The sequence below is a fragment of the Trachurus japonicus genome, chromosome 22 (assembly GCF_045865225.1).
Source record: "Trachurus japonicus isolate A0001 chromosome 22, Traja_1.0".
NCBI lineage: Eukaryota > Metazoa > Chordata > Actinopteri > Carangiformes > Carangidae > Trachurus > Trachurus japonicus.
This window is the reverse complement of record NC_140928.1, coordinates 16,489,566-16,509,930: the sequence shown is the minus strand read 5'-3', so window position 1 is coordinate 16,509,930 and position 20,365 is coordinate 16,489,566. Positions and strand designations below refer to the sequence as shown.

General features: G+C 45.7%; 2 protein-coding genes across 2 annotated transcripts in view; one reads left to right on the top strand and one right to left on the bottom strand.

The window, feature by feature from the left end:
* The window catches only part of mnat1 (MNAT1 component of CDK activating kinase), a 32,394-nt gene extending 19,395 nt beyond the window's left edge, over positions 1-12,999 (top strand). The window contains exons 7-8 of the mRNA XM_085767621.1: positions 223-344; positions 12,682-12,999. Of these exons, the coding sequence (XP_085623747.1) occupies positions 223-344; positions 12,682-12,802 (243 nt within the window). The 3' untranslated portion in view covers positions 12,803-12,999. The remainder of the gene's footprint in view (positions 1-222; positions 345-12,681) is intronic.
* Positions 13,000-13,022: 23 nt separating this feature from the next.
* Positions 13,023-20,033, bottom strand: trmt5 (tRNA methyltransferase 5). The gene is made up of 5 exons (XM_085767620.1): positions 19,958-20,033; positions 18,435-18,994; positions 16,749-16,873; positions 14,417-15,056; positions 13,023-13,273 (listed from the first exon to the last, which is right to left on the bottom strand). The coding sequence occupies exons 1-5, from the start codon at positions 19,996-19,998 to the stop codon at positions 13,212-13,214; spliced, it is 1,428 nt and encodes a 475-aa protein (XP_085623746.1). The 5' UTR covers positions 19,999-20,033; the 3' UTR covers positions 13,023-13,211.
* Positions 20,034-20,365: the final 332 nt, after the last annotated feature.

The following is a 20,365-nucleotide window of genomic DNA, read 5'->3' as shown; positions in this document are numbered from 1 at the left end:
CAGCGGTGCCTGGAGACAAAACTTGCCTTTCCAAACCAGTCTATCAAGAACTGGTGGCTGTTCATGCTGCAGTTTGATTGACATTAAGCCTTTTTTTCCGTTTGTATCGCCCTGATTGTGCCACAGCTATAGTTTCCATTGTTGAGCCAAACACTACCCGGAGACAATGAGGATAATTATCCAGTATTGAATGCTGTCCCTCTGTTGTGTGTTTTCCTTCAGCGTCAGACGGTGTCCCTCCTGCCTGTGACCAAGATAGAGGAAGTCCTGTATCACTACCAGCCTCTCCACATTGAAACATACGGACCACCGGTGCCTGAACTGGAGCAGCTGGGCAGACTCGGGTACGGGCTCAGTTTACACACAATCATGTCCACAGTTATGTCCACATACCTGGTTCATACCTATACATGCTATGTTGCAATTTAGCATTGGCGTTAACACGGATGCCAGGTTGACTCATCGTATGTTGATCTTTTATTTCTTTGGAAGTCACCTGGAAAGAATTACGTAATAGGAAGATACAGGAAAACATTAACTTGGTTCTGAGACAGTTGAGATAAGTCTGTCGCACTCTGTCAGATTCATAAATAGCTGTTCATTGTGAATTAATCTCCATTTAAACCCGTATAATATCAAAAGTTCTGCTTACTGGTAGTTGACTCACTTCACATGCTTTAAGTCAGTGGTTCTCAGGGACCTTTGAGAAGGTTCAAGGGGGTCCCCAACTTTTTCTTGAAATTTTACCACTTTTTTCAAGAAATATTAAATTTTTTCCCCAGAATTTTTCAAAATGTTTCTATTTTGAACATACATTGACTAAAAATGTGACTTAATTCAGTCTCAGTACAAATATTTGTGTATTTCTGGTGTTTGTTTCAAAATTTTGTCAAATGGGGGGTCCGTGGTCTAATTTGTGTCCTTGATGTAAAAAAGTTTGAGAACCACTGTTTTAAGTTTTACCAGCAGTTTATTAGAATGAATTTAAAAAATATACTAATGAAAACAAATTTCTTTATAATTGGTACCAAATTAAGGAGTTCTTTCTCTGCCTTTTCTGAGACAAATATGAGTAAAGTTTTGGTAATTAAATTTAAATCATAGAGTTTTTCCAATTGTCCACATTGCTACAATTTGTTGTACCAGTCTTGGAGTCGGGTTAGAGAGCTGCGAGGAAGTCGGTGTGCTTGGGAAGCCTGGCTCGTCTCACTTGACTCTTCTCTGATTAACTGGGAGAGTGAGAACAAATGGGGGGGAGGAGGGCTGGGAGAAGAGGGGGGGGAGAGAAGGAGAGAGAGAGAGTAACAACCATCGCCCTTCCACAAGCAGCCACAGTGCCTCTGCAGGAGCGTCCATTAACACACACAGGAAGTGCTTTCCCCGACGGCCCCTTTGGGCCAATCAATCCACGACGCCATTGGTCCAGTCCTCACTGAATGTAAGCTATCCATCAGACAGCCCAGCGCCCAGCCGTCTGCAGTGCAACTGGCTGGCACTAAAGCCTGCCCACACACTGAGAGCGGCCGGCTTTTTATTGGGTGACAGGAGCAAAACAGGGTCATATTCTTTTTAGGTGAGCTCATTGACTTTCAGCGCTGCTCACCCTGAGAATAACCTTCATTTGGCTGAGATGTGCGGATTTGAAGATAATGTCAGCATGTTTAGGATAAGGATTTTCTAGTTTATTCTTCTTTATTTTCAGATAAAAGGTGCTATTGACTTTTGTCGTACAATCACATTTACCTAATTACCTGGAAAAGTAGCTACTTAAGGTGAAACATTTTCCTCAAAGGATTGCAGGAGAGTTTAAGCAGAATAACTGGCATTTATTTACATTATGTATTCAGTGAAGTGCTGAGGTCCGACTTCTTTTGGCCAGGCTGATCAATATGCAGATGAAACACATCTCACAAATTTTGCCGCATGCTGGAGCTCAGAGGACAGAGGAAGAGGAGTGTGGGGGGGGGGTGGTGTCAGCAGTTCAGGGGTCCAGGAGGACCGATGCTGGAGAGGAAGGGCTCTGCCACGGAGATAAATGAGGTTCAGTTCAGGAACACAGGTCCCACCGGTGCAGGCCGCAGGCAGCGACATGGACGAGCCAGTTCTGACAAACCACAACTCCCAGGATGCAATGGGCTGTTAGGTAAAAAACAAGGAATAGTGCTGACACTTATGTGCAGTTGGCAGTTTGTGATTCAGCGAAGTTTGAGGTTTTGTGCATGCAAGCTCTTATATACAGTGCGTAGACAATCGGGCTTCCATATATACACACATACGCACAGACGGTGTCTCTTAAAGCCGCCATACATTTAGTGTCACACAAACTCACACTCACCCTGGTTATTGCAGTCTCAGCATTTTTGCCGCAATGGAACTTGTGTGATGTGGTAAATATTCACAAGTGTGTGTGCAGAGGAGCGAGAACGCAGACGGCATTGTGAGGGTGAAAAGTGAGTCCCCTGAGTCGAGCGTGAGACTACAGCTCCAGTCCTATGACCTGTGAAGGGAATATGCTTCAACGTGTGAAGAGATACGGATGTGCCTGAGTGTGGATGAGGTGAAAGGGCCTGTGAGGGGGCAGGTACTTATTTTAAAACATGGCTGTTTGTCTTGGTCAAGGCCCTCGGTGACAGCAGCACCACTGGTGATTTGTCTTGGACACAGCCATCAAGAGAGACTGGAGAGTTGAGCTCCTACACCCTGTCCCTGGTGGCCCTGGGGCCTCCGGGTTTCGTCTGTTGCACGGGACGTCCAGTCAACACAGGACTCGCTGGAGCCGTGCTTTTTATTTCAACTCACTCTTTTCTTCTACGCCGCTCTCTGTCTCACTGTCTCTGTGTTTTTCGCCTTGTCCCTTTGCCCCCCAAAAAACCGCAGGAGTGCTGCACGGCTGCCAGGAAAAAGAAGGGCCACGCCTCTTTCACTGTCTCTCTCCCTCTCTCTTTCTCTCCCTCTGTCAGCTGTACCTGAATAAATATGGGCTGAGCTGAGCTCTTATATTAAAGACAGCTGCCTCAATACTGGGGCAGAGTAAAGGCTGCATGTCCAGGCATCAGGGGCCTCCAAAAGTGCCCATTCAGCCCACCCCCCACCCTGCACACACACACACACACACACACATAACCAAATCCTCCCCTCCTGATGTGCACAGGTACGTATGAGTTGCCACAGAGGATGAGACCCTGACTGCGCAAGGTTTCTGTAATGGCCGTGTAACACTGTCCATCTCATTGACTGGCACATACCCAGAACCGTGCGTGAGCCCTAAGAATTACGAGCAGACGGTGAATGTAACGCTGCAGCCCTTACACCGAATGTCCTGCCATGGCTCTTTGCTTTTATGTTGAACAGTAAAAGCCTTTAATAAACAAAATCAAAGTAGAAATAAACACTGCTTTGGAGACACAAACAGAAACATATGATGTTTATGTTGACATGGCTGCGATATGAATCCCAACACACAGCAGCCAGAGACTGGAGCGGTAGCTGTGTTAACTCCCACCTCCTCTCGCCAGCCCTGCGCTTGCTGATGGACATAACCTGAATGGAAGCACTTCCATGCATCAAACTACACTGGACTAATGAAGTCATGCCTGCGTTACAGTTAAAATAATTTGTTTTATGTACATGAGCTCTTGCAGATGTATCCTGATGACTTGAAAGAAATATTTATGCTCTATTTTTGTTTTCGCATGTGTAGATGAGCATCTGGGTCTGAGTTTGTTCTCTACAAGAATACTTTCTAAGCTTTGACTGCGTAGGCGATGAAAGACAGACTGGGATCTTGGACAAGGACAAATCATATGGGGGGAAAAATGGGGGGAAAGAGAAATTGGCTGCGGAGCGTTGAAAAATTCAACTCAAACCTCAAGTGCTGACAATGAAAGCCAGCCAGAATAGTTGTTTGTGTTGGCACAGGTCGCCCTGAAATTAGCCCATCTCTCTCTGACAGACGTTGCTCAATGTGCTTCGCCAAATGCCAGTGTGTATAATATTTTGAAATTTTGCCTCCTCCCCCACTTCGCGTTGCTTTCTATAATTGGCGGAAAAAGTGAGGTTTTCTGTTGGGAGTGCTTGTCACGCATCCATCTCTTGTCGGTGGGGTGAAGGGGAGCAGCTGAATGAGCAGAGTGTTTAGTCTGGAGCTCCTCTCTTGGGGATGCACTTCTCTGTTCAAGGAAGGAGTCCTCCGAGGGCTTGGTCTCACCAAACCAGACTAGCTGAAGGGTTAAATAGTGATAAGTAGTTAGTTTGCTGTGACCTTACTTCTTGAACACGGAGAGGACAACCAGCCGTGTTATTCCCCTGGAAACTGCTCCCACGTCTTCATTTAAATGATGCAATATTTTCATGGACATAGTAAAAACACATGGACTCACTGAAGTAATACATAAATCAGTGGTGCTGCTCACACACAAGGAGTAGCAATGTTTAACGTGTACTTAAAGGATGCCTGCTCACTGTTCTGGTTAGAAGCCAGAGGTTAATGGGTCTCTGAGTGATGCTCTCCTCCTGTCTGTGTTCTTTAGCTTTCCAAGCATCCCCTGGCGTCTGCGTGTTTATGTGAATGGTGTGTGTCTATCTGTTAGTTTGTTTGTTTGTTTGTCTGTTTGTCGGCTTATACTGCATGTTAAGTGCTTTGGTGGGAGGGAGATATCCAGAACAGCCAGTGGTGCCATCGCAGCCCTCAGTTCCTGGCAGCTGGCTCTGCTGGCCTCTCCCTGCCGGGTTGGCCTGACTCCAGGTCTTAGCTCTCCATCTTTCCAGTTCTGGCCTAGCTGGCCAAGAGCACTACCAGTGACCCCGGATTTGGCTCTCGTACTTAGCAGGACCACTAAACATGGTCCATAGAGTACTCTTGAATCCATTTCTGCCATCACTAAATTAGAGTATATGAGGTTTAAATTGCATACAAATCATTCTTTCCTTCCCCTGCTCTCCCCTCTTACTCTGTGATGAAAGTGCAAGTCAGCCATGATATACTTCTTTTTTGTGCAGCGAACGGCCACTCACAAGGAATCTCTTGAAACGGCCATGAATAGCTTTACCATGTACCCCAGGTTCTCTGATCCCTGCAGGGCACATATCCATCTGATGGGTCTGACGGGGCTGCAAGAGCCTGGGGAGGAGGGGGTCAGAGGTCACCGACCGCGGGGGACCTGAGGTGCTGCACCAGGATGTCAGAGTGCTGAGACTGACGGGAGCAGAGTGATGGCACCTTAGAGAGACTGCTCTTGCATTTTGGGCCTCAAATAGTCACGCACTCATGCACTCTCTCACAGCTTTGATGCTTAAGTTATGAGCTGGAGACTGAGGCGCCGGCTAACATGACCTCAGATGAACTCCCTCAAGAGCAGTGGTCTTTGATCTACTTTACTACTATTAGATAATGTCTCAAGACACATATTTAATTTATTCGGCCAATTAAAAATATTCTGCAAAGTTGCCCAATTGTGCCATTTATGGGAACTGGTTTATTTGGCTCTTGCATAACAACAGGGCTTACCCTCAAATACTTTGGGGCTGCCACCATAACCAGGACCTAAAGCTGAACTTGGTCTCTCAGATATCAGATCCTCCATTCTTCCACGCTACACACTCATTGCACGCGGCAGTGTCTTGTGTTTCAAGAGCCAAAATAGCCAGTAACTATGGACTCCGGCGCAGGGCTCGTGTGATCGTTTTAAGCGTCCCCATAGCTTGGATGTAAGAGCTGGACTGTAGCCTTGGGGCTCACAGATTTGAAATTTGCATAGCCAAAAGAGAGTGCAGTCAATATACAAGTGTGGAGGCTCAAGTGCAGCTATTTGACTTGCAAAATTGTCTGTGTCAACAGGATGCGTCATCTTCATTCACAGCATATAGCCAGCCACCGCCTTGCTCGGGTACTCAGCTTCTTGTACTGTAGGTGCTTTCTTTCCTCGTTACTAACTAGATCAGAAATAGAGTGGAGCGTGGCCACCGTCCTCCAGCCCCCCCACCCAGGCCATTATCCCGTCTGTCTCAGTAAACAGACCATTAACAGACAGAGCTGGTGGAGGCCAGATCACTATTGTTTTCCCTCCCATAGATCTGTGCAAATATTGATCTTCTCTTGAAGTATGAGTCAAAATAAGCACGCGCTGTAGTTGACTAGAAGCTTTTCACTTGCGGGTGAGTCATTTCTGACCCAAAGAGCGGGGCGGAAACAGGAGGAGCCTTGCAGAATGACAGAGCAGGAGGTACATTTGTCTTGTGTGTGTGTATTCTGGTCATCTGAAAGAGGTCTGCTTTTAGTGTTATTGTTTTCCTCTGTGGGCTGCGCGCCAGACAGACCAGCAGTCTCCTCCTGACATGAATCCCTGGCCAGGCCAAACCAGGCCAGTGAAGGAGACACCCGCGGGCAGGGAACTCACCTCTCTCGCCTCCAGGTTTATTTGTGTCGCTGCCTAGAGGCGACAGGGTCAACACCCAGCGAAGGGTGAGGTGATGTCTCCTCTCTATTTTAACACACACTGATCTGTGTAGAGGTTTGCAAAGCAGCCGCGCAACCGTCTAGAGTTGCACGCTTTGATTTTGCGCCCGATGGTGCTCACAACTATGCATTTAACACAAACGCCAACAGACTTGAGATTCTTTCCCTCCTCTTTTTTTTTGCCTCCTGCTCTTCACCCTTGGGGCAAAGGGCCAGTCAATGTACAAGAGGATTAGGTGGCTCATTTTCCCCTCTTAAGGGCTAGAGAAAGAAAACAAACTCCCGTCATGCGGAGCTGTGTGGATCTGCCACACACGCACCTCATGGTAGGAGGTACTACGCAACGATGATGTATGAAGTAATGCCCTCCCCCCTGATGCACCTTTCCCTGCCTTTTTGTTTCCCTCCCCCTCCGTCCTCCCTTATATGCTCTTTTTCCATCTTTCTACCTGATTGAAATCCTCATCGCGTCCCCCCCGAGTCCTTGAGGCGCATCAGTAACTGATACCTGTGGAGGCGAATCCCCCCTGGGACGCTCTATTCTTCCTCTCTGTATCGGCGCTCTATTCTCAGGATGTTCGTCCAACTGTCAAGGCTCCTTTGCTGTGTGCTCTCGCATGGGTGTGCCTTGTGCTAGCAGCTATTCACTGGACAGCATATGTCCTCCCATTGTTTACGGCCCCATTTGGTTAACGATGACACTGATGTCATGTCATTATCCTCCCTCTCCTGTCCAGTTTGCCCACCCTACCTCCACCCTCCACCATCCCCTCCTCCTTCCTCTAAGCTCTCCGGGGGGGGGGCAGAGTTATCAAGTGGCAGCTCAGGAGACGAAAGAAAGATGCTCTCTGTATCAAGTGGCTAGCGGTGCTGTGTGATGCCTCTCCAAGCCCCACGGCTGCTGCTGCTGCTGCTGCTGCTGCTGCTGCTGCTGCTGCTGCTGCTGCTGCTGCTGCGGTGAGGTGAGGTGTGTAGCACAGTCACAGAGCCAGTCAGCCAGCCTCTACTGCCCCCATTAGGTCAGACAGAGGAGGTGCAGGGCTGAGGCACAAGTGAGCTCTGGATGAGTAGTGACAGGTGACACTTGAATTCAGAGGCAAGAAGGACAATAGGTCTTTATTGTGTGCTGTTTTTCTGAAACACACCTAAAAAAAAAAAAAAATCCGAAGACTCAGTCATGGTCACCGATACTGACGAGCTGCCGCCTTGAAGACAACTTACAGCTCGTCAGTCACCCCACATGAGAATGTATTTCTATAAGCGTTAATGTCAAGTGTCACCCAAGGCTTCTGTTAACACTCTGAACATGTTCTCTCCTTTACTAAGTGTTAGCGATACCGACCTCCCCGTCCTCTGCTGTATGGGATGCAGAGAGGCAGCCGCAGCCTGTCGGTGGTGATGATAAGGCGCATGCTAACAGATAAGGGGTCTGTAGGCTCGTGAGGATATGATGTAAGCACACCGAGACCCCCTCCCCTCCCCTCATCTCCCCTCCACTCCACGGGACAACTCGAGATAATCTGGTGGACAGTGGGTAGGCTCATGGCTGAGGATCTGTCTCACACGCCCGCACATCCCAGAGGAAGCTGCATTCATTGGAAAAGAGTGTGACCTCTGACCCGTGGTGAAGAAAGAGCGTTGTTGACAGATATAATATACCTGTGAGAGTCCTCTGTGTTTGGCTTGTCTGCGGGGGTCTTGTTTCTGGACCGCAGCCTGGACCAATTCACACATTCTCCACCGGTAAAAACTCTCCTCCATCAGTTCGTCGTCGTCGGTATCGATACAAACAGCTCTGGCCTTAGACAAACATGTTATTCGCGCACATGTGAATTGTGTAGACACAGACACACACACACATGGGGGCAAAAGCACACATCTCACATCCACACAATGCGCTCAGTGTGCTGTGTCTCTCACAGGGGTACATTTTCTCTCAGGGTAGAGTGTAAGGAAGGAGGGGCAGATGGGGCAGCAGTGCTGTGAGTGAAACCGGAGCCGCCTGAGGAATGCAGGGGGTGTTTTTGGAGGACTGGAGTTGAGTTTGGGAGGTGAACGGGAGGGAGTCGGGGAGGGGGTGGGGGGTGACTTAAGGGTAGGACGGGTGATTAGGGGGTGACAGCTGAGTGCTGACCCCTCTATAATGACAAATCATCTGGCAGGTGTGTGGCTCTAGCCCCCTCTCCGCCCCTCCGCCCCCCCATCATTCCCAGGCCAGGAATCCTCCACCGCTGCCGGAGCAGAGCGCTAAAGGAAGACTTCCGGACATTCACGCTGCCATCCAGCAACCTCATGACTGGCCTTTTACCCCTGGTGCAGATATAGCCTGCCTGTGCTTGTTAGCTGCCCTCCTTGTGCACTCGACAGTCCACACACACCAAGTCTAAGCTCATTCACGTTAATAAACATAGCTAATGAGGCTCCAGTCCTTGGAGGAATCTCAGGTAGCGTAAGATTTATCGATTTGTCTTTGTAGATGTCTTTTTTCCCCCCCCTTTCCTCTGTGGATTCAACAAAAGTTTGTCTCCACAACTGTGTGAAAGTCAGTGTACCCTGTTTGGGTCATGAATAATGCTGATGACAAGCTGAATCCAAAAAGCCTCTGATCTTTGTGCTGTAAAAACAAACGCTGACCCAGGATCAGTGAGGCTGCTGTGAAAAGGGACAGGTGCCAAGCTGGGGCCTGGTCTCAATGCAGTGCTGAGAATCTGAAGGAAAAATGTAAGACACATTGATAATTTATGGATTCTTTCAGAAAATCCCATTCATTCAGATACTACCTCAAATTTTCTGTTCCATTGAAGGAGCCAGTTTAGCGTCTTTGAACTTTGCTGTTTGGTGAACAGGAATGTGAAGTGTTCATGTATGAGAGCAGCCAAACCATATTTAAGTAATTCCACAATGGGCGTTGTTTAAGACTGATTCAGATTTCTCCATTGTCTTGTGCGTCTGCACTGTGGTTTGGATGTTGATTAAGTGTCTGCTCGCTGAAAACAGCCACTGTAGCATTTACAGGCCTCTTTTCTTTTCCATCAAGCTGCTTGCATGAGCTTCCACAGCTCTTCATAATCCAATTCCAGCCAACACGTGGAGTCTAGACAGGAGGCCCAACGCAGCCAGCACCTCCATCTGATATCTACTGGATTCCCTCCTGAGTCCCCGGCCTCACTGCAATTTCCCCGAAAGAGCCAAACGCGGCAGCATCGCCGATCCAAACACAAAAAGAGGACGAGCCACACATTCTCAGCTGGAAATCACACGGAACCCGCCGGAACATTTCGCCACTTATCTTTTCACTTTGAATTAGAGACGCGGCTCTGCAGCGTTTTCCAGGCAGCGGGAGAGGGGAATACTTTCAGGGTCCCGTTTGGAAAAATCTCTGACCGTTTATTAGCATTAGCAGGAGACATTGCCCAGGTACTCAGCAGTTCCAGACAAGACGCAAGTGGAAAAATGCTGTTGCAAAACAGTTTGGATCCAACTGCAGAAAAATAAGAACTTTATCATCTATTATTATGGTTTTGTGAATATAAACAGAGACATGCTCCTGTCTGCTGCTTCTCCAGGGGATTAATGACATACAGTAATTAATGTCCCTTGTTTGAGGCACAGGAGGAGATGAAAGAGATCAGCTGAGGGAAAGCTGGCAAAACACATATCACTAATTTGAGTGGAAAACCCCCGTCGCACTCCCTTGTGGCAACTGCAGTCTGACACGCACGACTGTCACACTGTGTCATTCCGTTGTCTTCATCACCTGCACTCGTCTTTTCCTTTCCCGCTCCCCCCCCCCCAAGCGACATAATGGGCCGGTCCAAAGTGACCCATATTTACCCAATAATACGAGGCTTTGAAAAGACCCGTATCGAGTTGCAGCTAATGCTCCGGTGGGGCCTGGAGAGTGAAAGATGTTACCGGCCGAAACGGCTTGGGTTTCAGGGCCCTGCGAACAAAAGGCAGTCCAGTCCTCTGAGAGAAAGGGAGAAAGAAGGGAGTGGGGGGGGGGTTAGGGTGAAGGGGTGGGAGTACTCACGGTGAAACAGTAGCGTCAGAGGGGCTCCAAGCGTCTGTTTCAGATGGTGTGTGTGCGCTTTATGATTGAAGGCAGTGTAAAGAGGTTGCCTGTTTTCGTAAGGAAAGTGCGCTGCGCATTTTTAATGCATTTCTTGTTGTTGCACGTCTCAGGTGTTGTCAGTCTGCTCTTAATTTCTCATCTCTGTCAAGTACAGTCATGTGAGGAAATGGAAAAAAAAAGAGTGGAGTTTATCTTTCTGCTTGGCCAACATCTATAGAGAATTGATGATGTGTAGGTACATGTAGCTCCGCGGCGGCCGGCCTTTACGGGAAGATGCGGATACAGCCGCCGAGTTAATGGAGCAGAACTGAACTAACCTCGGGTGTTAGGGGTGAGCAGAGGGCAGACAGGGTTGGTTTAAGAGAAGAGCGTTTGTGATGATGATACCCAAAGGTGATTTCACCTCCCTCCCTCCCTCCCTCCCTCTGCTTCCCACCCCTCCACCTACACTCCTCTCCTCTCCTCTCCCTCTTCCTCCCGCTCCCCTCTCCTTCATGTTCTCTTTCTGCTCTTTTGCTCCCTCTCTCTCTCCTTAGGGGCAGGCAGGTATAAAGTTACACAGAGCTCTCAGCTTTCTTGGAAGGAATGACCACATGAGTAGCTTGGGGATTAGATTAGCAGGAAGAGCAGACTTAGCCGGGCTGTAAATAGCCCACTTTTTTCACCATTAAAAAGGCCCAGTACAATATAATCAATAGATAGCACTCATCTGATGCAGGAAGCCATATGAGAAGACCTCCCTCAAGTGCTCTGAAGGACAGGCTACAGCAGCTTGGGCCTAATGAAGTTATTATTAATCACTGGGCCTCCTGTTTTGAACTTGTGTGTTGTTTCTCTAGTGGGTGATGAGTGGTCTTTGTGTGCAGGACCTGACTGACATCTCTTCTCTGCTCTACTTCTCACTTTCACCGTCTGACTCGACAAGGTCATCTCCCCCGTGAGAAATTCATACATGTCTGATTTTTATGTTTTTGTGTCACAGTCACGCCAGCAAATATGTCTCGACTTGATTTTTTTTTTTTTTTCAGTCAAGGTTTTATTGCGTTACAAGGAAACTACCAAAATGCCTCGAAGAGTCATAAAACTCCAACGCAAAAAAAAAAAAAAAAAGATCTATTCAACATGCAGTCTCACCTTTTACTCCCTTGTCCATCTCTCATTCACACACACACACACACACACACACACACACGCCTCGTCTCTCTCTCAGTCTGAGCCTCCCCACAGGTGTTGGGTTACTCTGTAAAGCAGCTTGAATGGGCACAGAAATCACAGAGGGCTGCCTGTGCTCTTGATTCCCGTTTCCCTTTGAAGTTTCCCCAGCTCACAGGAACAAGGGCCACAAAGCCAGACTCGTGTGAGGGCTTTAGACCCCTCTGCCAGCGCTGTGAGTCCTCTGTGGTGCTGTTGGTGGGTGGTGAGGGGGGTGTAGTAGCGGTATTGACAGGCAAGGCTACGTGTTGTCTCAGTTGTTGGAGGACTTTGCTTTTTTAGCTTTGTAGTCGTCGGACGCTGCTGGAGAGACGTAGAGAGCATGTGCAGAGGTTTCTCCTCCAGCGACGGCTTTTAACTGTGGAGGAAGGATTAGAGTGGTGAGGGGGGGGGGGCCAGGTGACCCCCCACCGCCGCCGCCGCCGCCACCACCACCTCTCGTTCCGACATACACACACACACTCATTAGCACAAGGGCATCGATCACTGAGGGGACACGGCGTGGAGACTAAATTAATAGCTGGACTGTTTTTCTGTCTTTGCGCCAATGTGAAAATAAACAGTGACTCTTGGCTTTGCTTTAAGAACCTGAAAAGGGGCTTTGGCAGGATACATCTGTAAGCACTTAAAAAATAAAAGACACCTATAATACTTTAATAGAGCCATGTTGGAGAGGCTTTTAGGCACAGGGTGTTCCAGTGTTAGGGTACGGCTACGTCTGTCTTCGTTGATCTCATCAAAGGGCCAAAAGGTCCCAGAGAGCCAGAAAAAATAACTTCAAGTGTGGATTTAATGAAGAATAAACTTGCCCTCAAGTTACACTCACAGGAAGTACTTTTTTTTTTTTTTTGAGAGCAGCTCTCAGGCTGTTAGTCGATCACATTATTTACAAAATGCCTCACTGCTGTTGCTGACCACAGCTCTCTCTGTGTGTTCTCAGGTATCTGAACCACGTGCGGGCTGCCATGCCTCAGGACACAGCTGGAGGATACACCTCGGCCCTGGCGTGTCATCGAGCCATTCAGGACGCTTTCAGTGGGATGTTCCCCCCGAGGGGATGAAGCCACGCAGAGCTCAGAGAGTGAGAACGGGAAACGTCACTGACTGGACTATAAACACTGCCCTGCTGCTGCTGTGGAGAGCTGCTGCTGTGTTGGTGATGATGATGAAGATCTGACTTGTTTTTGGTAAAGTTGTATATGACTCTTTTTATAGTTTGTGTTAATTTTATTTTTAAATAAATCAAAAATGAACTCAACAGTTTGTGTCTGTCCATCATAATACAGATTTATTTTTAAAAAAATTAAACAACTCAGGACAAAGCCCCGAGTAAAATCAGTTTTAATACATTCTGGTATGAACAAATGGGAGAATAAACCAATCGCTTTCCGATGACAACATGCTTCAACATTGTCAACAGATGCAACAACAAAAAAAGTTCTCAATTTTGTTTTATACTTTGATGATTTATCATGTTGAACCTGTAGTTTCTTCACACTTTTGTCTCTTTGGTGCTGGTTCCTCCGACGGCTCTGTGAATACACAACACAAATGTTATGAGGTGAACAGGAAAAAACTCAATTGTCAACTGAGCTGGAAAACTGACAGTAATAAAAGTCACTTCTATTATTATGGAATCTGCAGATTTACTGTAAAACATCAGTGAGAAGTTTTCATCTCAGCCTCGGTTTCCTCCTGTAGCCAAACTGGACCAGCTGGCTCTGTGGCCCTCTTAATATATTTGTGTCCACATTTAAATGTTTGGTTTTCATACTGAAGTCCTTAAACGACAATTCCAGGCGAATTCAACTCGGGGGTGTATTTTTCTATCATTTTAGGTCTAAAAGAATGAATCTGAAGATTTTCAGTTTAATCGCTCCTGTTTTGCGGTAGTTGCGTCTGTCCCCGCATCGCCACGGCAGCGATGAATGGGTGTGGATGTAAGTTCCGCTGTTTAGGCTGTTTCCAGCCCTCAAAGCCGCAATTTTTTTCCACAGACAGCGTCAGATGGCGACTCAAACATGCACCGAGAAGTTTATTTACTTCAAGCAAGCCGACATGTTTGTAAAACTAGATCTAATTCAAAGTCTCCCGGAGTCTCGCGCGAGACCCAGTTGCCGTGCGCGGTGTGTTCAGGTGCAGTAGGAGCTACCGCTTGTGTCATAAACACAGGAATATCAACTCTTGACTTGCTTCAAGTAAAAAAAACTTCTCGGCAAATGTTTGAGTAGCCACCTGACGCTGTCTGTGGAAAAAAATGTACACTTCAAGCTAGTCAAGAGTTGATATTCCTGTGTTTATGACACAAGCGGTAGCTCCGACTGCACCTGAACACACCGAGCACTGCAACTTCGGGCTCGCGCGAGACTCCGGGAGACTTTGAATTAGATCTAGTTTTACAAACATGTCGGCTTGCTTGAAGTAAATAAACTTCTCGGTGCATGTTTGAGTCGCCATCTGACGCTGTCTGTGGAAAAAAATTGCGGCTTTGAGGGCTGTAAACAGCCTAAACAGCAGAACTTACATCCACTCCCATTCATTGCTGCCGTGGTGATGCGGGGACAGACGCAACTACCGCAAAACAGGAGCGATTAAACTGAAAATCTTCAGATTCCTTCTTTTAGACTTTAACAGATTTTATTGAATTCCTCACTGTTTTGTAAATTAATTCTCACCTGTCTGTTCATCGCTGCTGCTGAAGACGACCTCTTTCGGGAGTGTGAATCTCACGCACATCATATCTTTGTTGGGCGCCACATTGCGCACAAAATGCACAGAGCATCTGTTCTCCAGGGGAAACCCGAGGCTGCTGGACGCCCTCTTCACCACGTCTGTGTCGGGGTTTTCTTCTTTAGAGAAGCCGTAGCAGTACACCGTCGGTAGGTTCTCGTCACAGGGAGGCTCCTCGCGCAGGACGCCTCTGAACGCGTCCAGGAACTCCAACGCCAAGGCGGGCAGGTTCATCACGATGTGAACTTTGGCCTTTCCCTTCAGAAGCGCGGGCAGCTCCTGCTTCACCGGCCCCCGGATGAAGGCTCTGCCGTCCAGGTTAAAGGTGCGGACTTTGCCCTCCACCTTGTTGAGCTTGCAGTTGTGCTGCAGCCACCGGTGCGACTCTGGGTTGAGGTCGTTGGCCAGCACGTTGGCGCCCGAGCGGGCGGCGGGGATGGCGAAGGGCCCCACGCCGGCGAACACGTCCAGCACGGTGTCGCCGCGTTTGATGAGCTCCACCACGCGCTGGTGCTCGGTGCTCAGCCGAGGGTTCCAGTACACACGAGAGAAATCAAACTCGTAGGTCACCCCGTTTTCTTTCACCTGCAACACACAGATAAATGACCATGAGCATGAGCGGCGTCTCCAGATCTCTGAGGACGTTCTTGAACATGTTCAGAGCAAGGTTACACTCGCTATACCAAGAATACATTCAAAACCAGCTCATGGTGCTTTCAGTCATATTTCTTTTCTCACAAGTTTTTAGTTTTTAATTGTTTTTAATTTGCAACATTTCCTTCTTTTTGTGCTTTTATATATATTTTAAGTGTATTCCTTATGTAATGTTGTGCTTTGTTTTGTTTTTGTGAAGCACATTGAGTTTGACCTTGTCCCATGAAATGTCCTGTAAATTGTTGTTGTATTATATTTTTTCATTAGTTTTATTTTTGTTTAGTTTTTCAGTTAGGGTTAGTATGGTATGTCACCCCGTTTTCTTTCACCTGCAACACACAGATAAATGACCATGAGCATGAGCAGCGTCTCCAGATCTCTGAGGACGTTCTTGAACATGTTCAGAGCAAGGTTATACTCGCTATCCCAAGAATACACACACAAACTCCGGTCTGCTACAACAGTATCTTCTTTTAAAAGCAGACTAAAAACATTTCTTTTCTCACAAGTTTTTAGTTTTTAAAGGGATAGTAGCATTTTTTTTTAAAGTGGGGTTATATGATCTACAAATAGCCCCTAAGTACTTTAATTGCAGTAGAAGACTCTCTACACTCCTCCCGTTAGCAACGCCAGCCCATAATAGCCCTGCCCAGAGATTTACAACATACAGTGTTGTGAACAGACCGCGAAAATAGACCGTTTCTTTGGGTCTGTTCACAACACTGTATGTTGTAAATCTCTGGGCAGGGCTATTATGGGCTGGCGTTGCTAACGGGAGGAGTGCAGAGAGTCTTCTACTGCAATTAAAGTACTTAGGGGCTATTTGTAGATCATACAACCCCACTTTAAAAAAATGCTACTATCCCTTTAATTGTTTTTAATTTGCAACATTTCCTTCTCTTTGTGCTTTTAATGTATTTTAAGTGTATTCCTTATGTAATATTGTGGTTTGTTTTGTTTTTGTAAACATTGAGTTTGCCCTTGACACATGAAATGTGCGCCACGCACCGCCCCTGAAATGTGCTATATAAATAAAATTGTTGTTGTATTATATTTTTTAAATTTTTTCATTAGTTTTATTTTTGTTTAGTTTTTCAGTTTGCTTTTTTCAGTTTAGTTTTAATTAGTTCAACAAGTGATTAAGCAGTTTTAGTTTAGTTTTTATTTGACTTTTTTTTTTTTTTCAAATTCAGTTTGTCACTTTCATGAAAAACCTCAGTTTTACATGGGAGCCAGAAGCCATTCTCCCTGAACAAGACAATAATTCTAAAGAATTGAGCAGCAGTTTTTTAAGTAAAATAAAAAATAAATAAGAATAGATAAGATTACATTAAAAAATGAAGTGGGCCGGTTGGAGTTAGTTTTCTTTTGTTTAGTTTTAGTTCCCCAGGTACAAGGAGAAAACCTCTGTGAGACCTCTGAAGATGAACTTCCAAATCTGTGGGATTTTCCCTAACAGTTGCATCCCATAAATGTTCCCATCAGTCCTCATCACGTTACATTCACTCTTATCTACCTGTGGGTCGTACTCGAAGTTGTCCCATATTGTCCCCCTGGTTCAGAGCAACTGAAGTAGTCAGTGTATGTTCATCCTGTGCGTGTGTATTAGTGTGAGTAACTTACTTTGGCGACCATGTTTTCCTCTCCAGCTAACACCTCCATTTTGAAGTTGCGGTACGTTGTGTCGATTGTGTTTGTTTTATTGACCACACTTGTGACACCAGGGTTTTTGTCCATGATAACTTGACCTGCAGTGGAAGAGGAAACAGACAAAGTTGTGGCAGTGAATACATCTTCTTCCTCAAAACGATCTTTTAGTAACTATGTTTTCCCCTGAGTTGGGACTTGATTAATACTCAGCAAAGTCCATTTGCACTTCAAGGTCCTGGTGATTTTACTTGATTTGCTGCTTTAGCCCCAAGCAAACTTCCAGTTGATCAAATCATCACAAACAAAAGTGAGACACTATGATCACAGCGTCCTCCGACCCCCTGGGGTAGCTGCCCCAGGGGGTCGAAAATAAAAATGCACTGATAAGTAAAAGCAACAATTGTGGATATTACAGTTTTTCTCGATTGTTTACACACATTTTCTGAAAGCATGCCTCATACTCTCAGAACTCTACACACAAATCCAAAAAAACACACACAATGGGCAAAACCCCTAACTGCTCCTGCAAAATTAAACTTTACATTCAAAACAATGTTATTTCTTCTCAAAATGCTATTTTAGTCTCAAATGACAGACACAAACCATCATATGACTAGACATTTATAAGAACCAGTTGAACACTGATGTGCTCAGTGTAAAACACTAGGATGAATGGAAAACACTTCTACTCCATTCCTCATAATGACTTAGGCTTTTTTTCTTTTTTACTGTAACTACAGACAGTATATAAATGTGTTGTAAAATATTTTAGAATATTGTTTTTATACTCCGAACACTCAAATACACAGTAACAAATGAAATGCGTGAAGATGCGACTGAGGTGGCCGCGTGACGATGCATGCTAATTGTAAAACTGTGTGAAAGGTGTTTACCCATGTGATGAGTCAGTGTGCATAGTAGGGAAACTAACTTTAGAATTTTGAATAACAGTGTGTTACTCGTGAAAACAAGAGATTTTCTTCATGAAAATTGAGCCAAATGCAGAGAATTGTGTGTAGTGTTTTGAAAAAAGTGTGTTATAGAACTGCAAATTGAGTGTAAAGCAGGAATTGTGCTTGTAGTTTAGCAGACTTGGTTCAGGGGGTCGGTGCATGAGTTAGATGTTGAGGCCGTTGTGTCTCAAGCACCAAAAATTGTGTGTAAACAATCAAGAAAAACTGTAATCAAGTAGGAAAAGGGAAAGTATACAAATAATTATTTCCAGGTACATTAGTTATATTTACATAATGTTATGTTTGTATTTTGATGCACTATCTTGTACCAGAGACAGCAATGAATACCTGACACTAACTTGGATCAGGGCTGCAGACTGCACCTAAATACATTTTTCATCTACTTGTGCATGTGCAACCAGTAAATAGTATTTGTATTATTATTTTTTTTTGGTGAAACATGGATGAGGCAACTCAAAGAGTCTGGTATCTGTCATTACACTAAGGTGCCAGGCCAATGTGTGTGAGGATCATGAATGAAAAGGAAATGTGAATATTTGCTTTGAAAGTCGATCTGTGCGCCCCTAAATTTTCAGTCAGGGGAGCAAGAAAGAAGTAAGAAATGGAAAAGTAAATGAGTGGAGGAACAAAACACAACACGCTTAATGAGTATGATAAATGTGCTGTTGAAACATCTGTATCTCACCTATCAGATTCTTGTATGGGAGCTGGTGGTCCCTCAGGTTCATGTGTGCGATGTGTCCCACCCGGCTGAACCCAGAGGTCACGTCCTGGCCCTGAGGGAGCACGGCCTCCAGCACCTCTTCGCTCTTCAGGTTGTCGTAGGTCAGCCGCAGCTCATAGTGCTGCAGCTCCTCGGGGACACTGAAAGACCTCAGAGCCTCGGCTTCGGCCTCAGAGAAGGAGCTTTTCGAGGAGACTCTGTGAGGGTCCAACAGCACCAGACGAAAGTCACCGCTCTGCTCTGTGTCTTGAACCACTCTGGGAACCCCCGGCCGCTGGATGGTCGACTTTTTCAGGCTCTTTATGACTTTATTTAAGACCCCAGTGGGCACCCGTAGGGCTGGGACTGTGATGGTTTGTTTGAAGGCTTCTTTATCCAAGGTGGTCATACCCCGGACCTCAGGAGGGGGCTGGTAAAGTTTAGGCTCCATAGTGGGTCTCAAGACAAGGACAGGACAGGCTTTAGTAGTAGACCTGATGTTTCTATGAGTGTGTACAGATGATAAGACTCTGCGAAGGAGCCTGAAGAAAAGGTGCAGAAGTCAAACACACATTAGGGGAGAGTGGGGTAAAGTGAGACACTTTTTACATTTGCTCCCCTCTAAGCGAGCTAAAATGATTTATCAGTAAAATTTACACATTTCCCATTAATTCAGGATGTTTCCTAGCAATGACAGATAGAACCAGTTATATAGTCTGGGGGTCAGATTGTAGGCCCCGACAATTGTGACCATTTCGATCAAAAGTCCTCTTGTTTGTGGGGGGAGCCGACAAAGTGGAATGTGACTAAAATTGAATGTAACCAATAAATAAGCGAGCTGACTGAGAGCACATAGCATACAAAGCAGTGTGGATACAGATCATGTTTGATCACGTGAGATTTCTGGCTTGGGGGATGAGATTCTAGTAAATCTTTGTGTGTGGTGTGCTCACAGTCTCACCCATGGATTGGATTTATTATAATACATCCCATGGTCTCACTTTACCCCACAGCATTTATCTCACTTTACCCCAACACCCCCATTTTAGAAAAAACGACCTCTCTTAGAAATTCAGGCTAATTTTCAGCCAGCATCATCACATGGTTTTATGTGTTGGTAGTTCATCATCATGTATCTATAAGTTTTTCTACCTGAATCAATTTGCTTTGGCACAACAGTTGATTAAGTTGACAGCAAGAAAATTTACTTTTACATGCAAAAATCATATTTTTGTGAAAAAAAAAACATGCTTTCCACAGCATCATGAGGTCCTCTCCTTCATGGCCATGGGGAAATGGAAGGGGCTTGAAAACATAATGGTCAGATGACCATAAATGTGTTCCGTTGTCTCGATACAGGGGGTGTCTCACATTACCCGGTGTCTCACATTACCCCACTCTCCCCTATACAAAGTTAAAATGAACACAAATCTACCAACGTGTCCTTTAAAAAGTGATAATTGTGCTTTAGTTATCGAGTAAAATCCACACGAGTTCATTCATACCTGGACATCCTCCGTTCACCGGCGCGCTTGAACTGCGTCATCGGTGCTGGACAAGGAGCTGAGTGGTGATTGGTCAGACGGGCGAGAGTCGACTTTTTTTTTTTTTTTAACAACTTTATTATTGCTTTACAAAATACATAAACAGTGCATAAAACCATATGATGAGCATCATATTAATAACAATTGGATAACAAATAGACGTGACAATAAAATAAATACATACATAAATAGAAATAAATAATAGTAAAAAATAAATAAATAAATAAAAAGGAGAAGAAAAAAAGTAAGACACATCAGGGGATATGAGCAATGGAAATTAAATTGAATTAAATATATTAAAGTGGGAGCACAGATTTATAGTTTTGATAGCTTTCTTGTTATTAGCAGAGGAAACTGACTTGAGATACA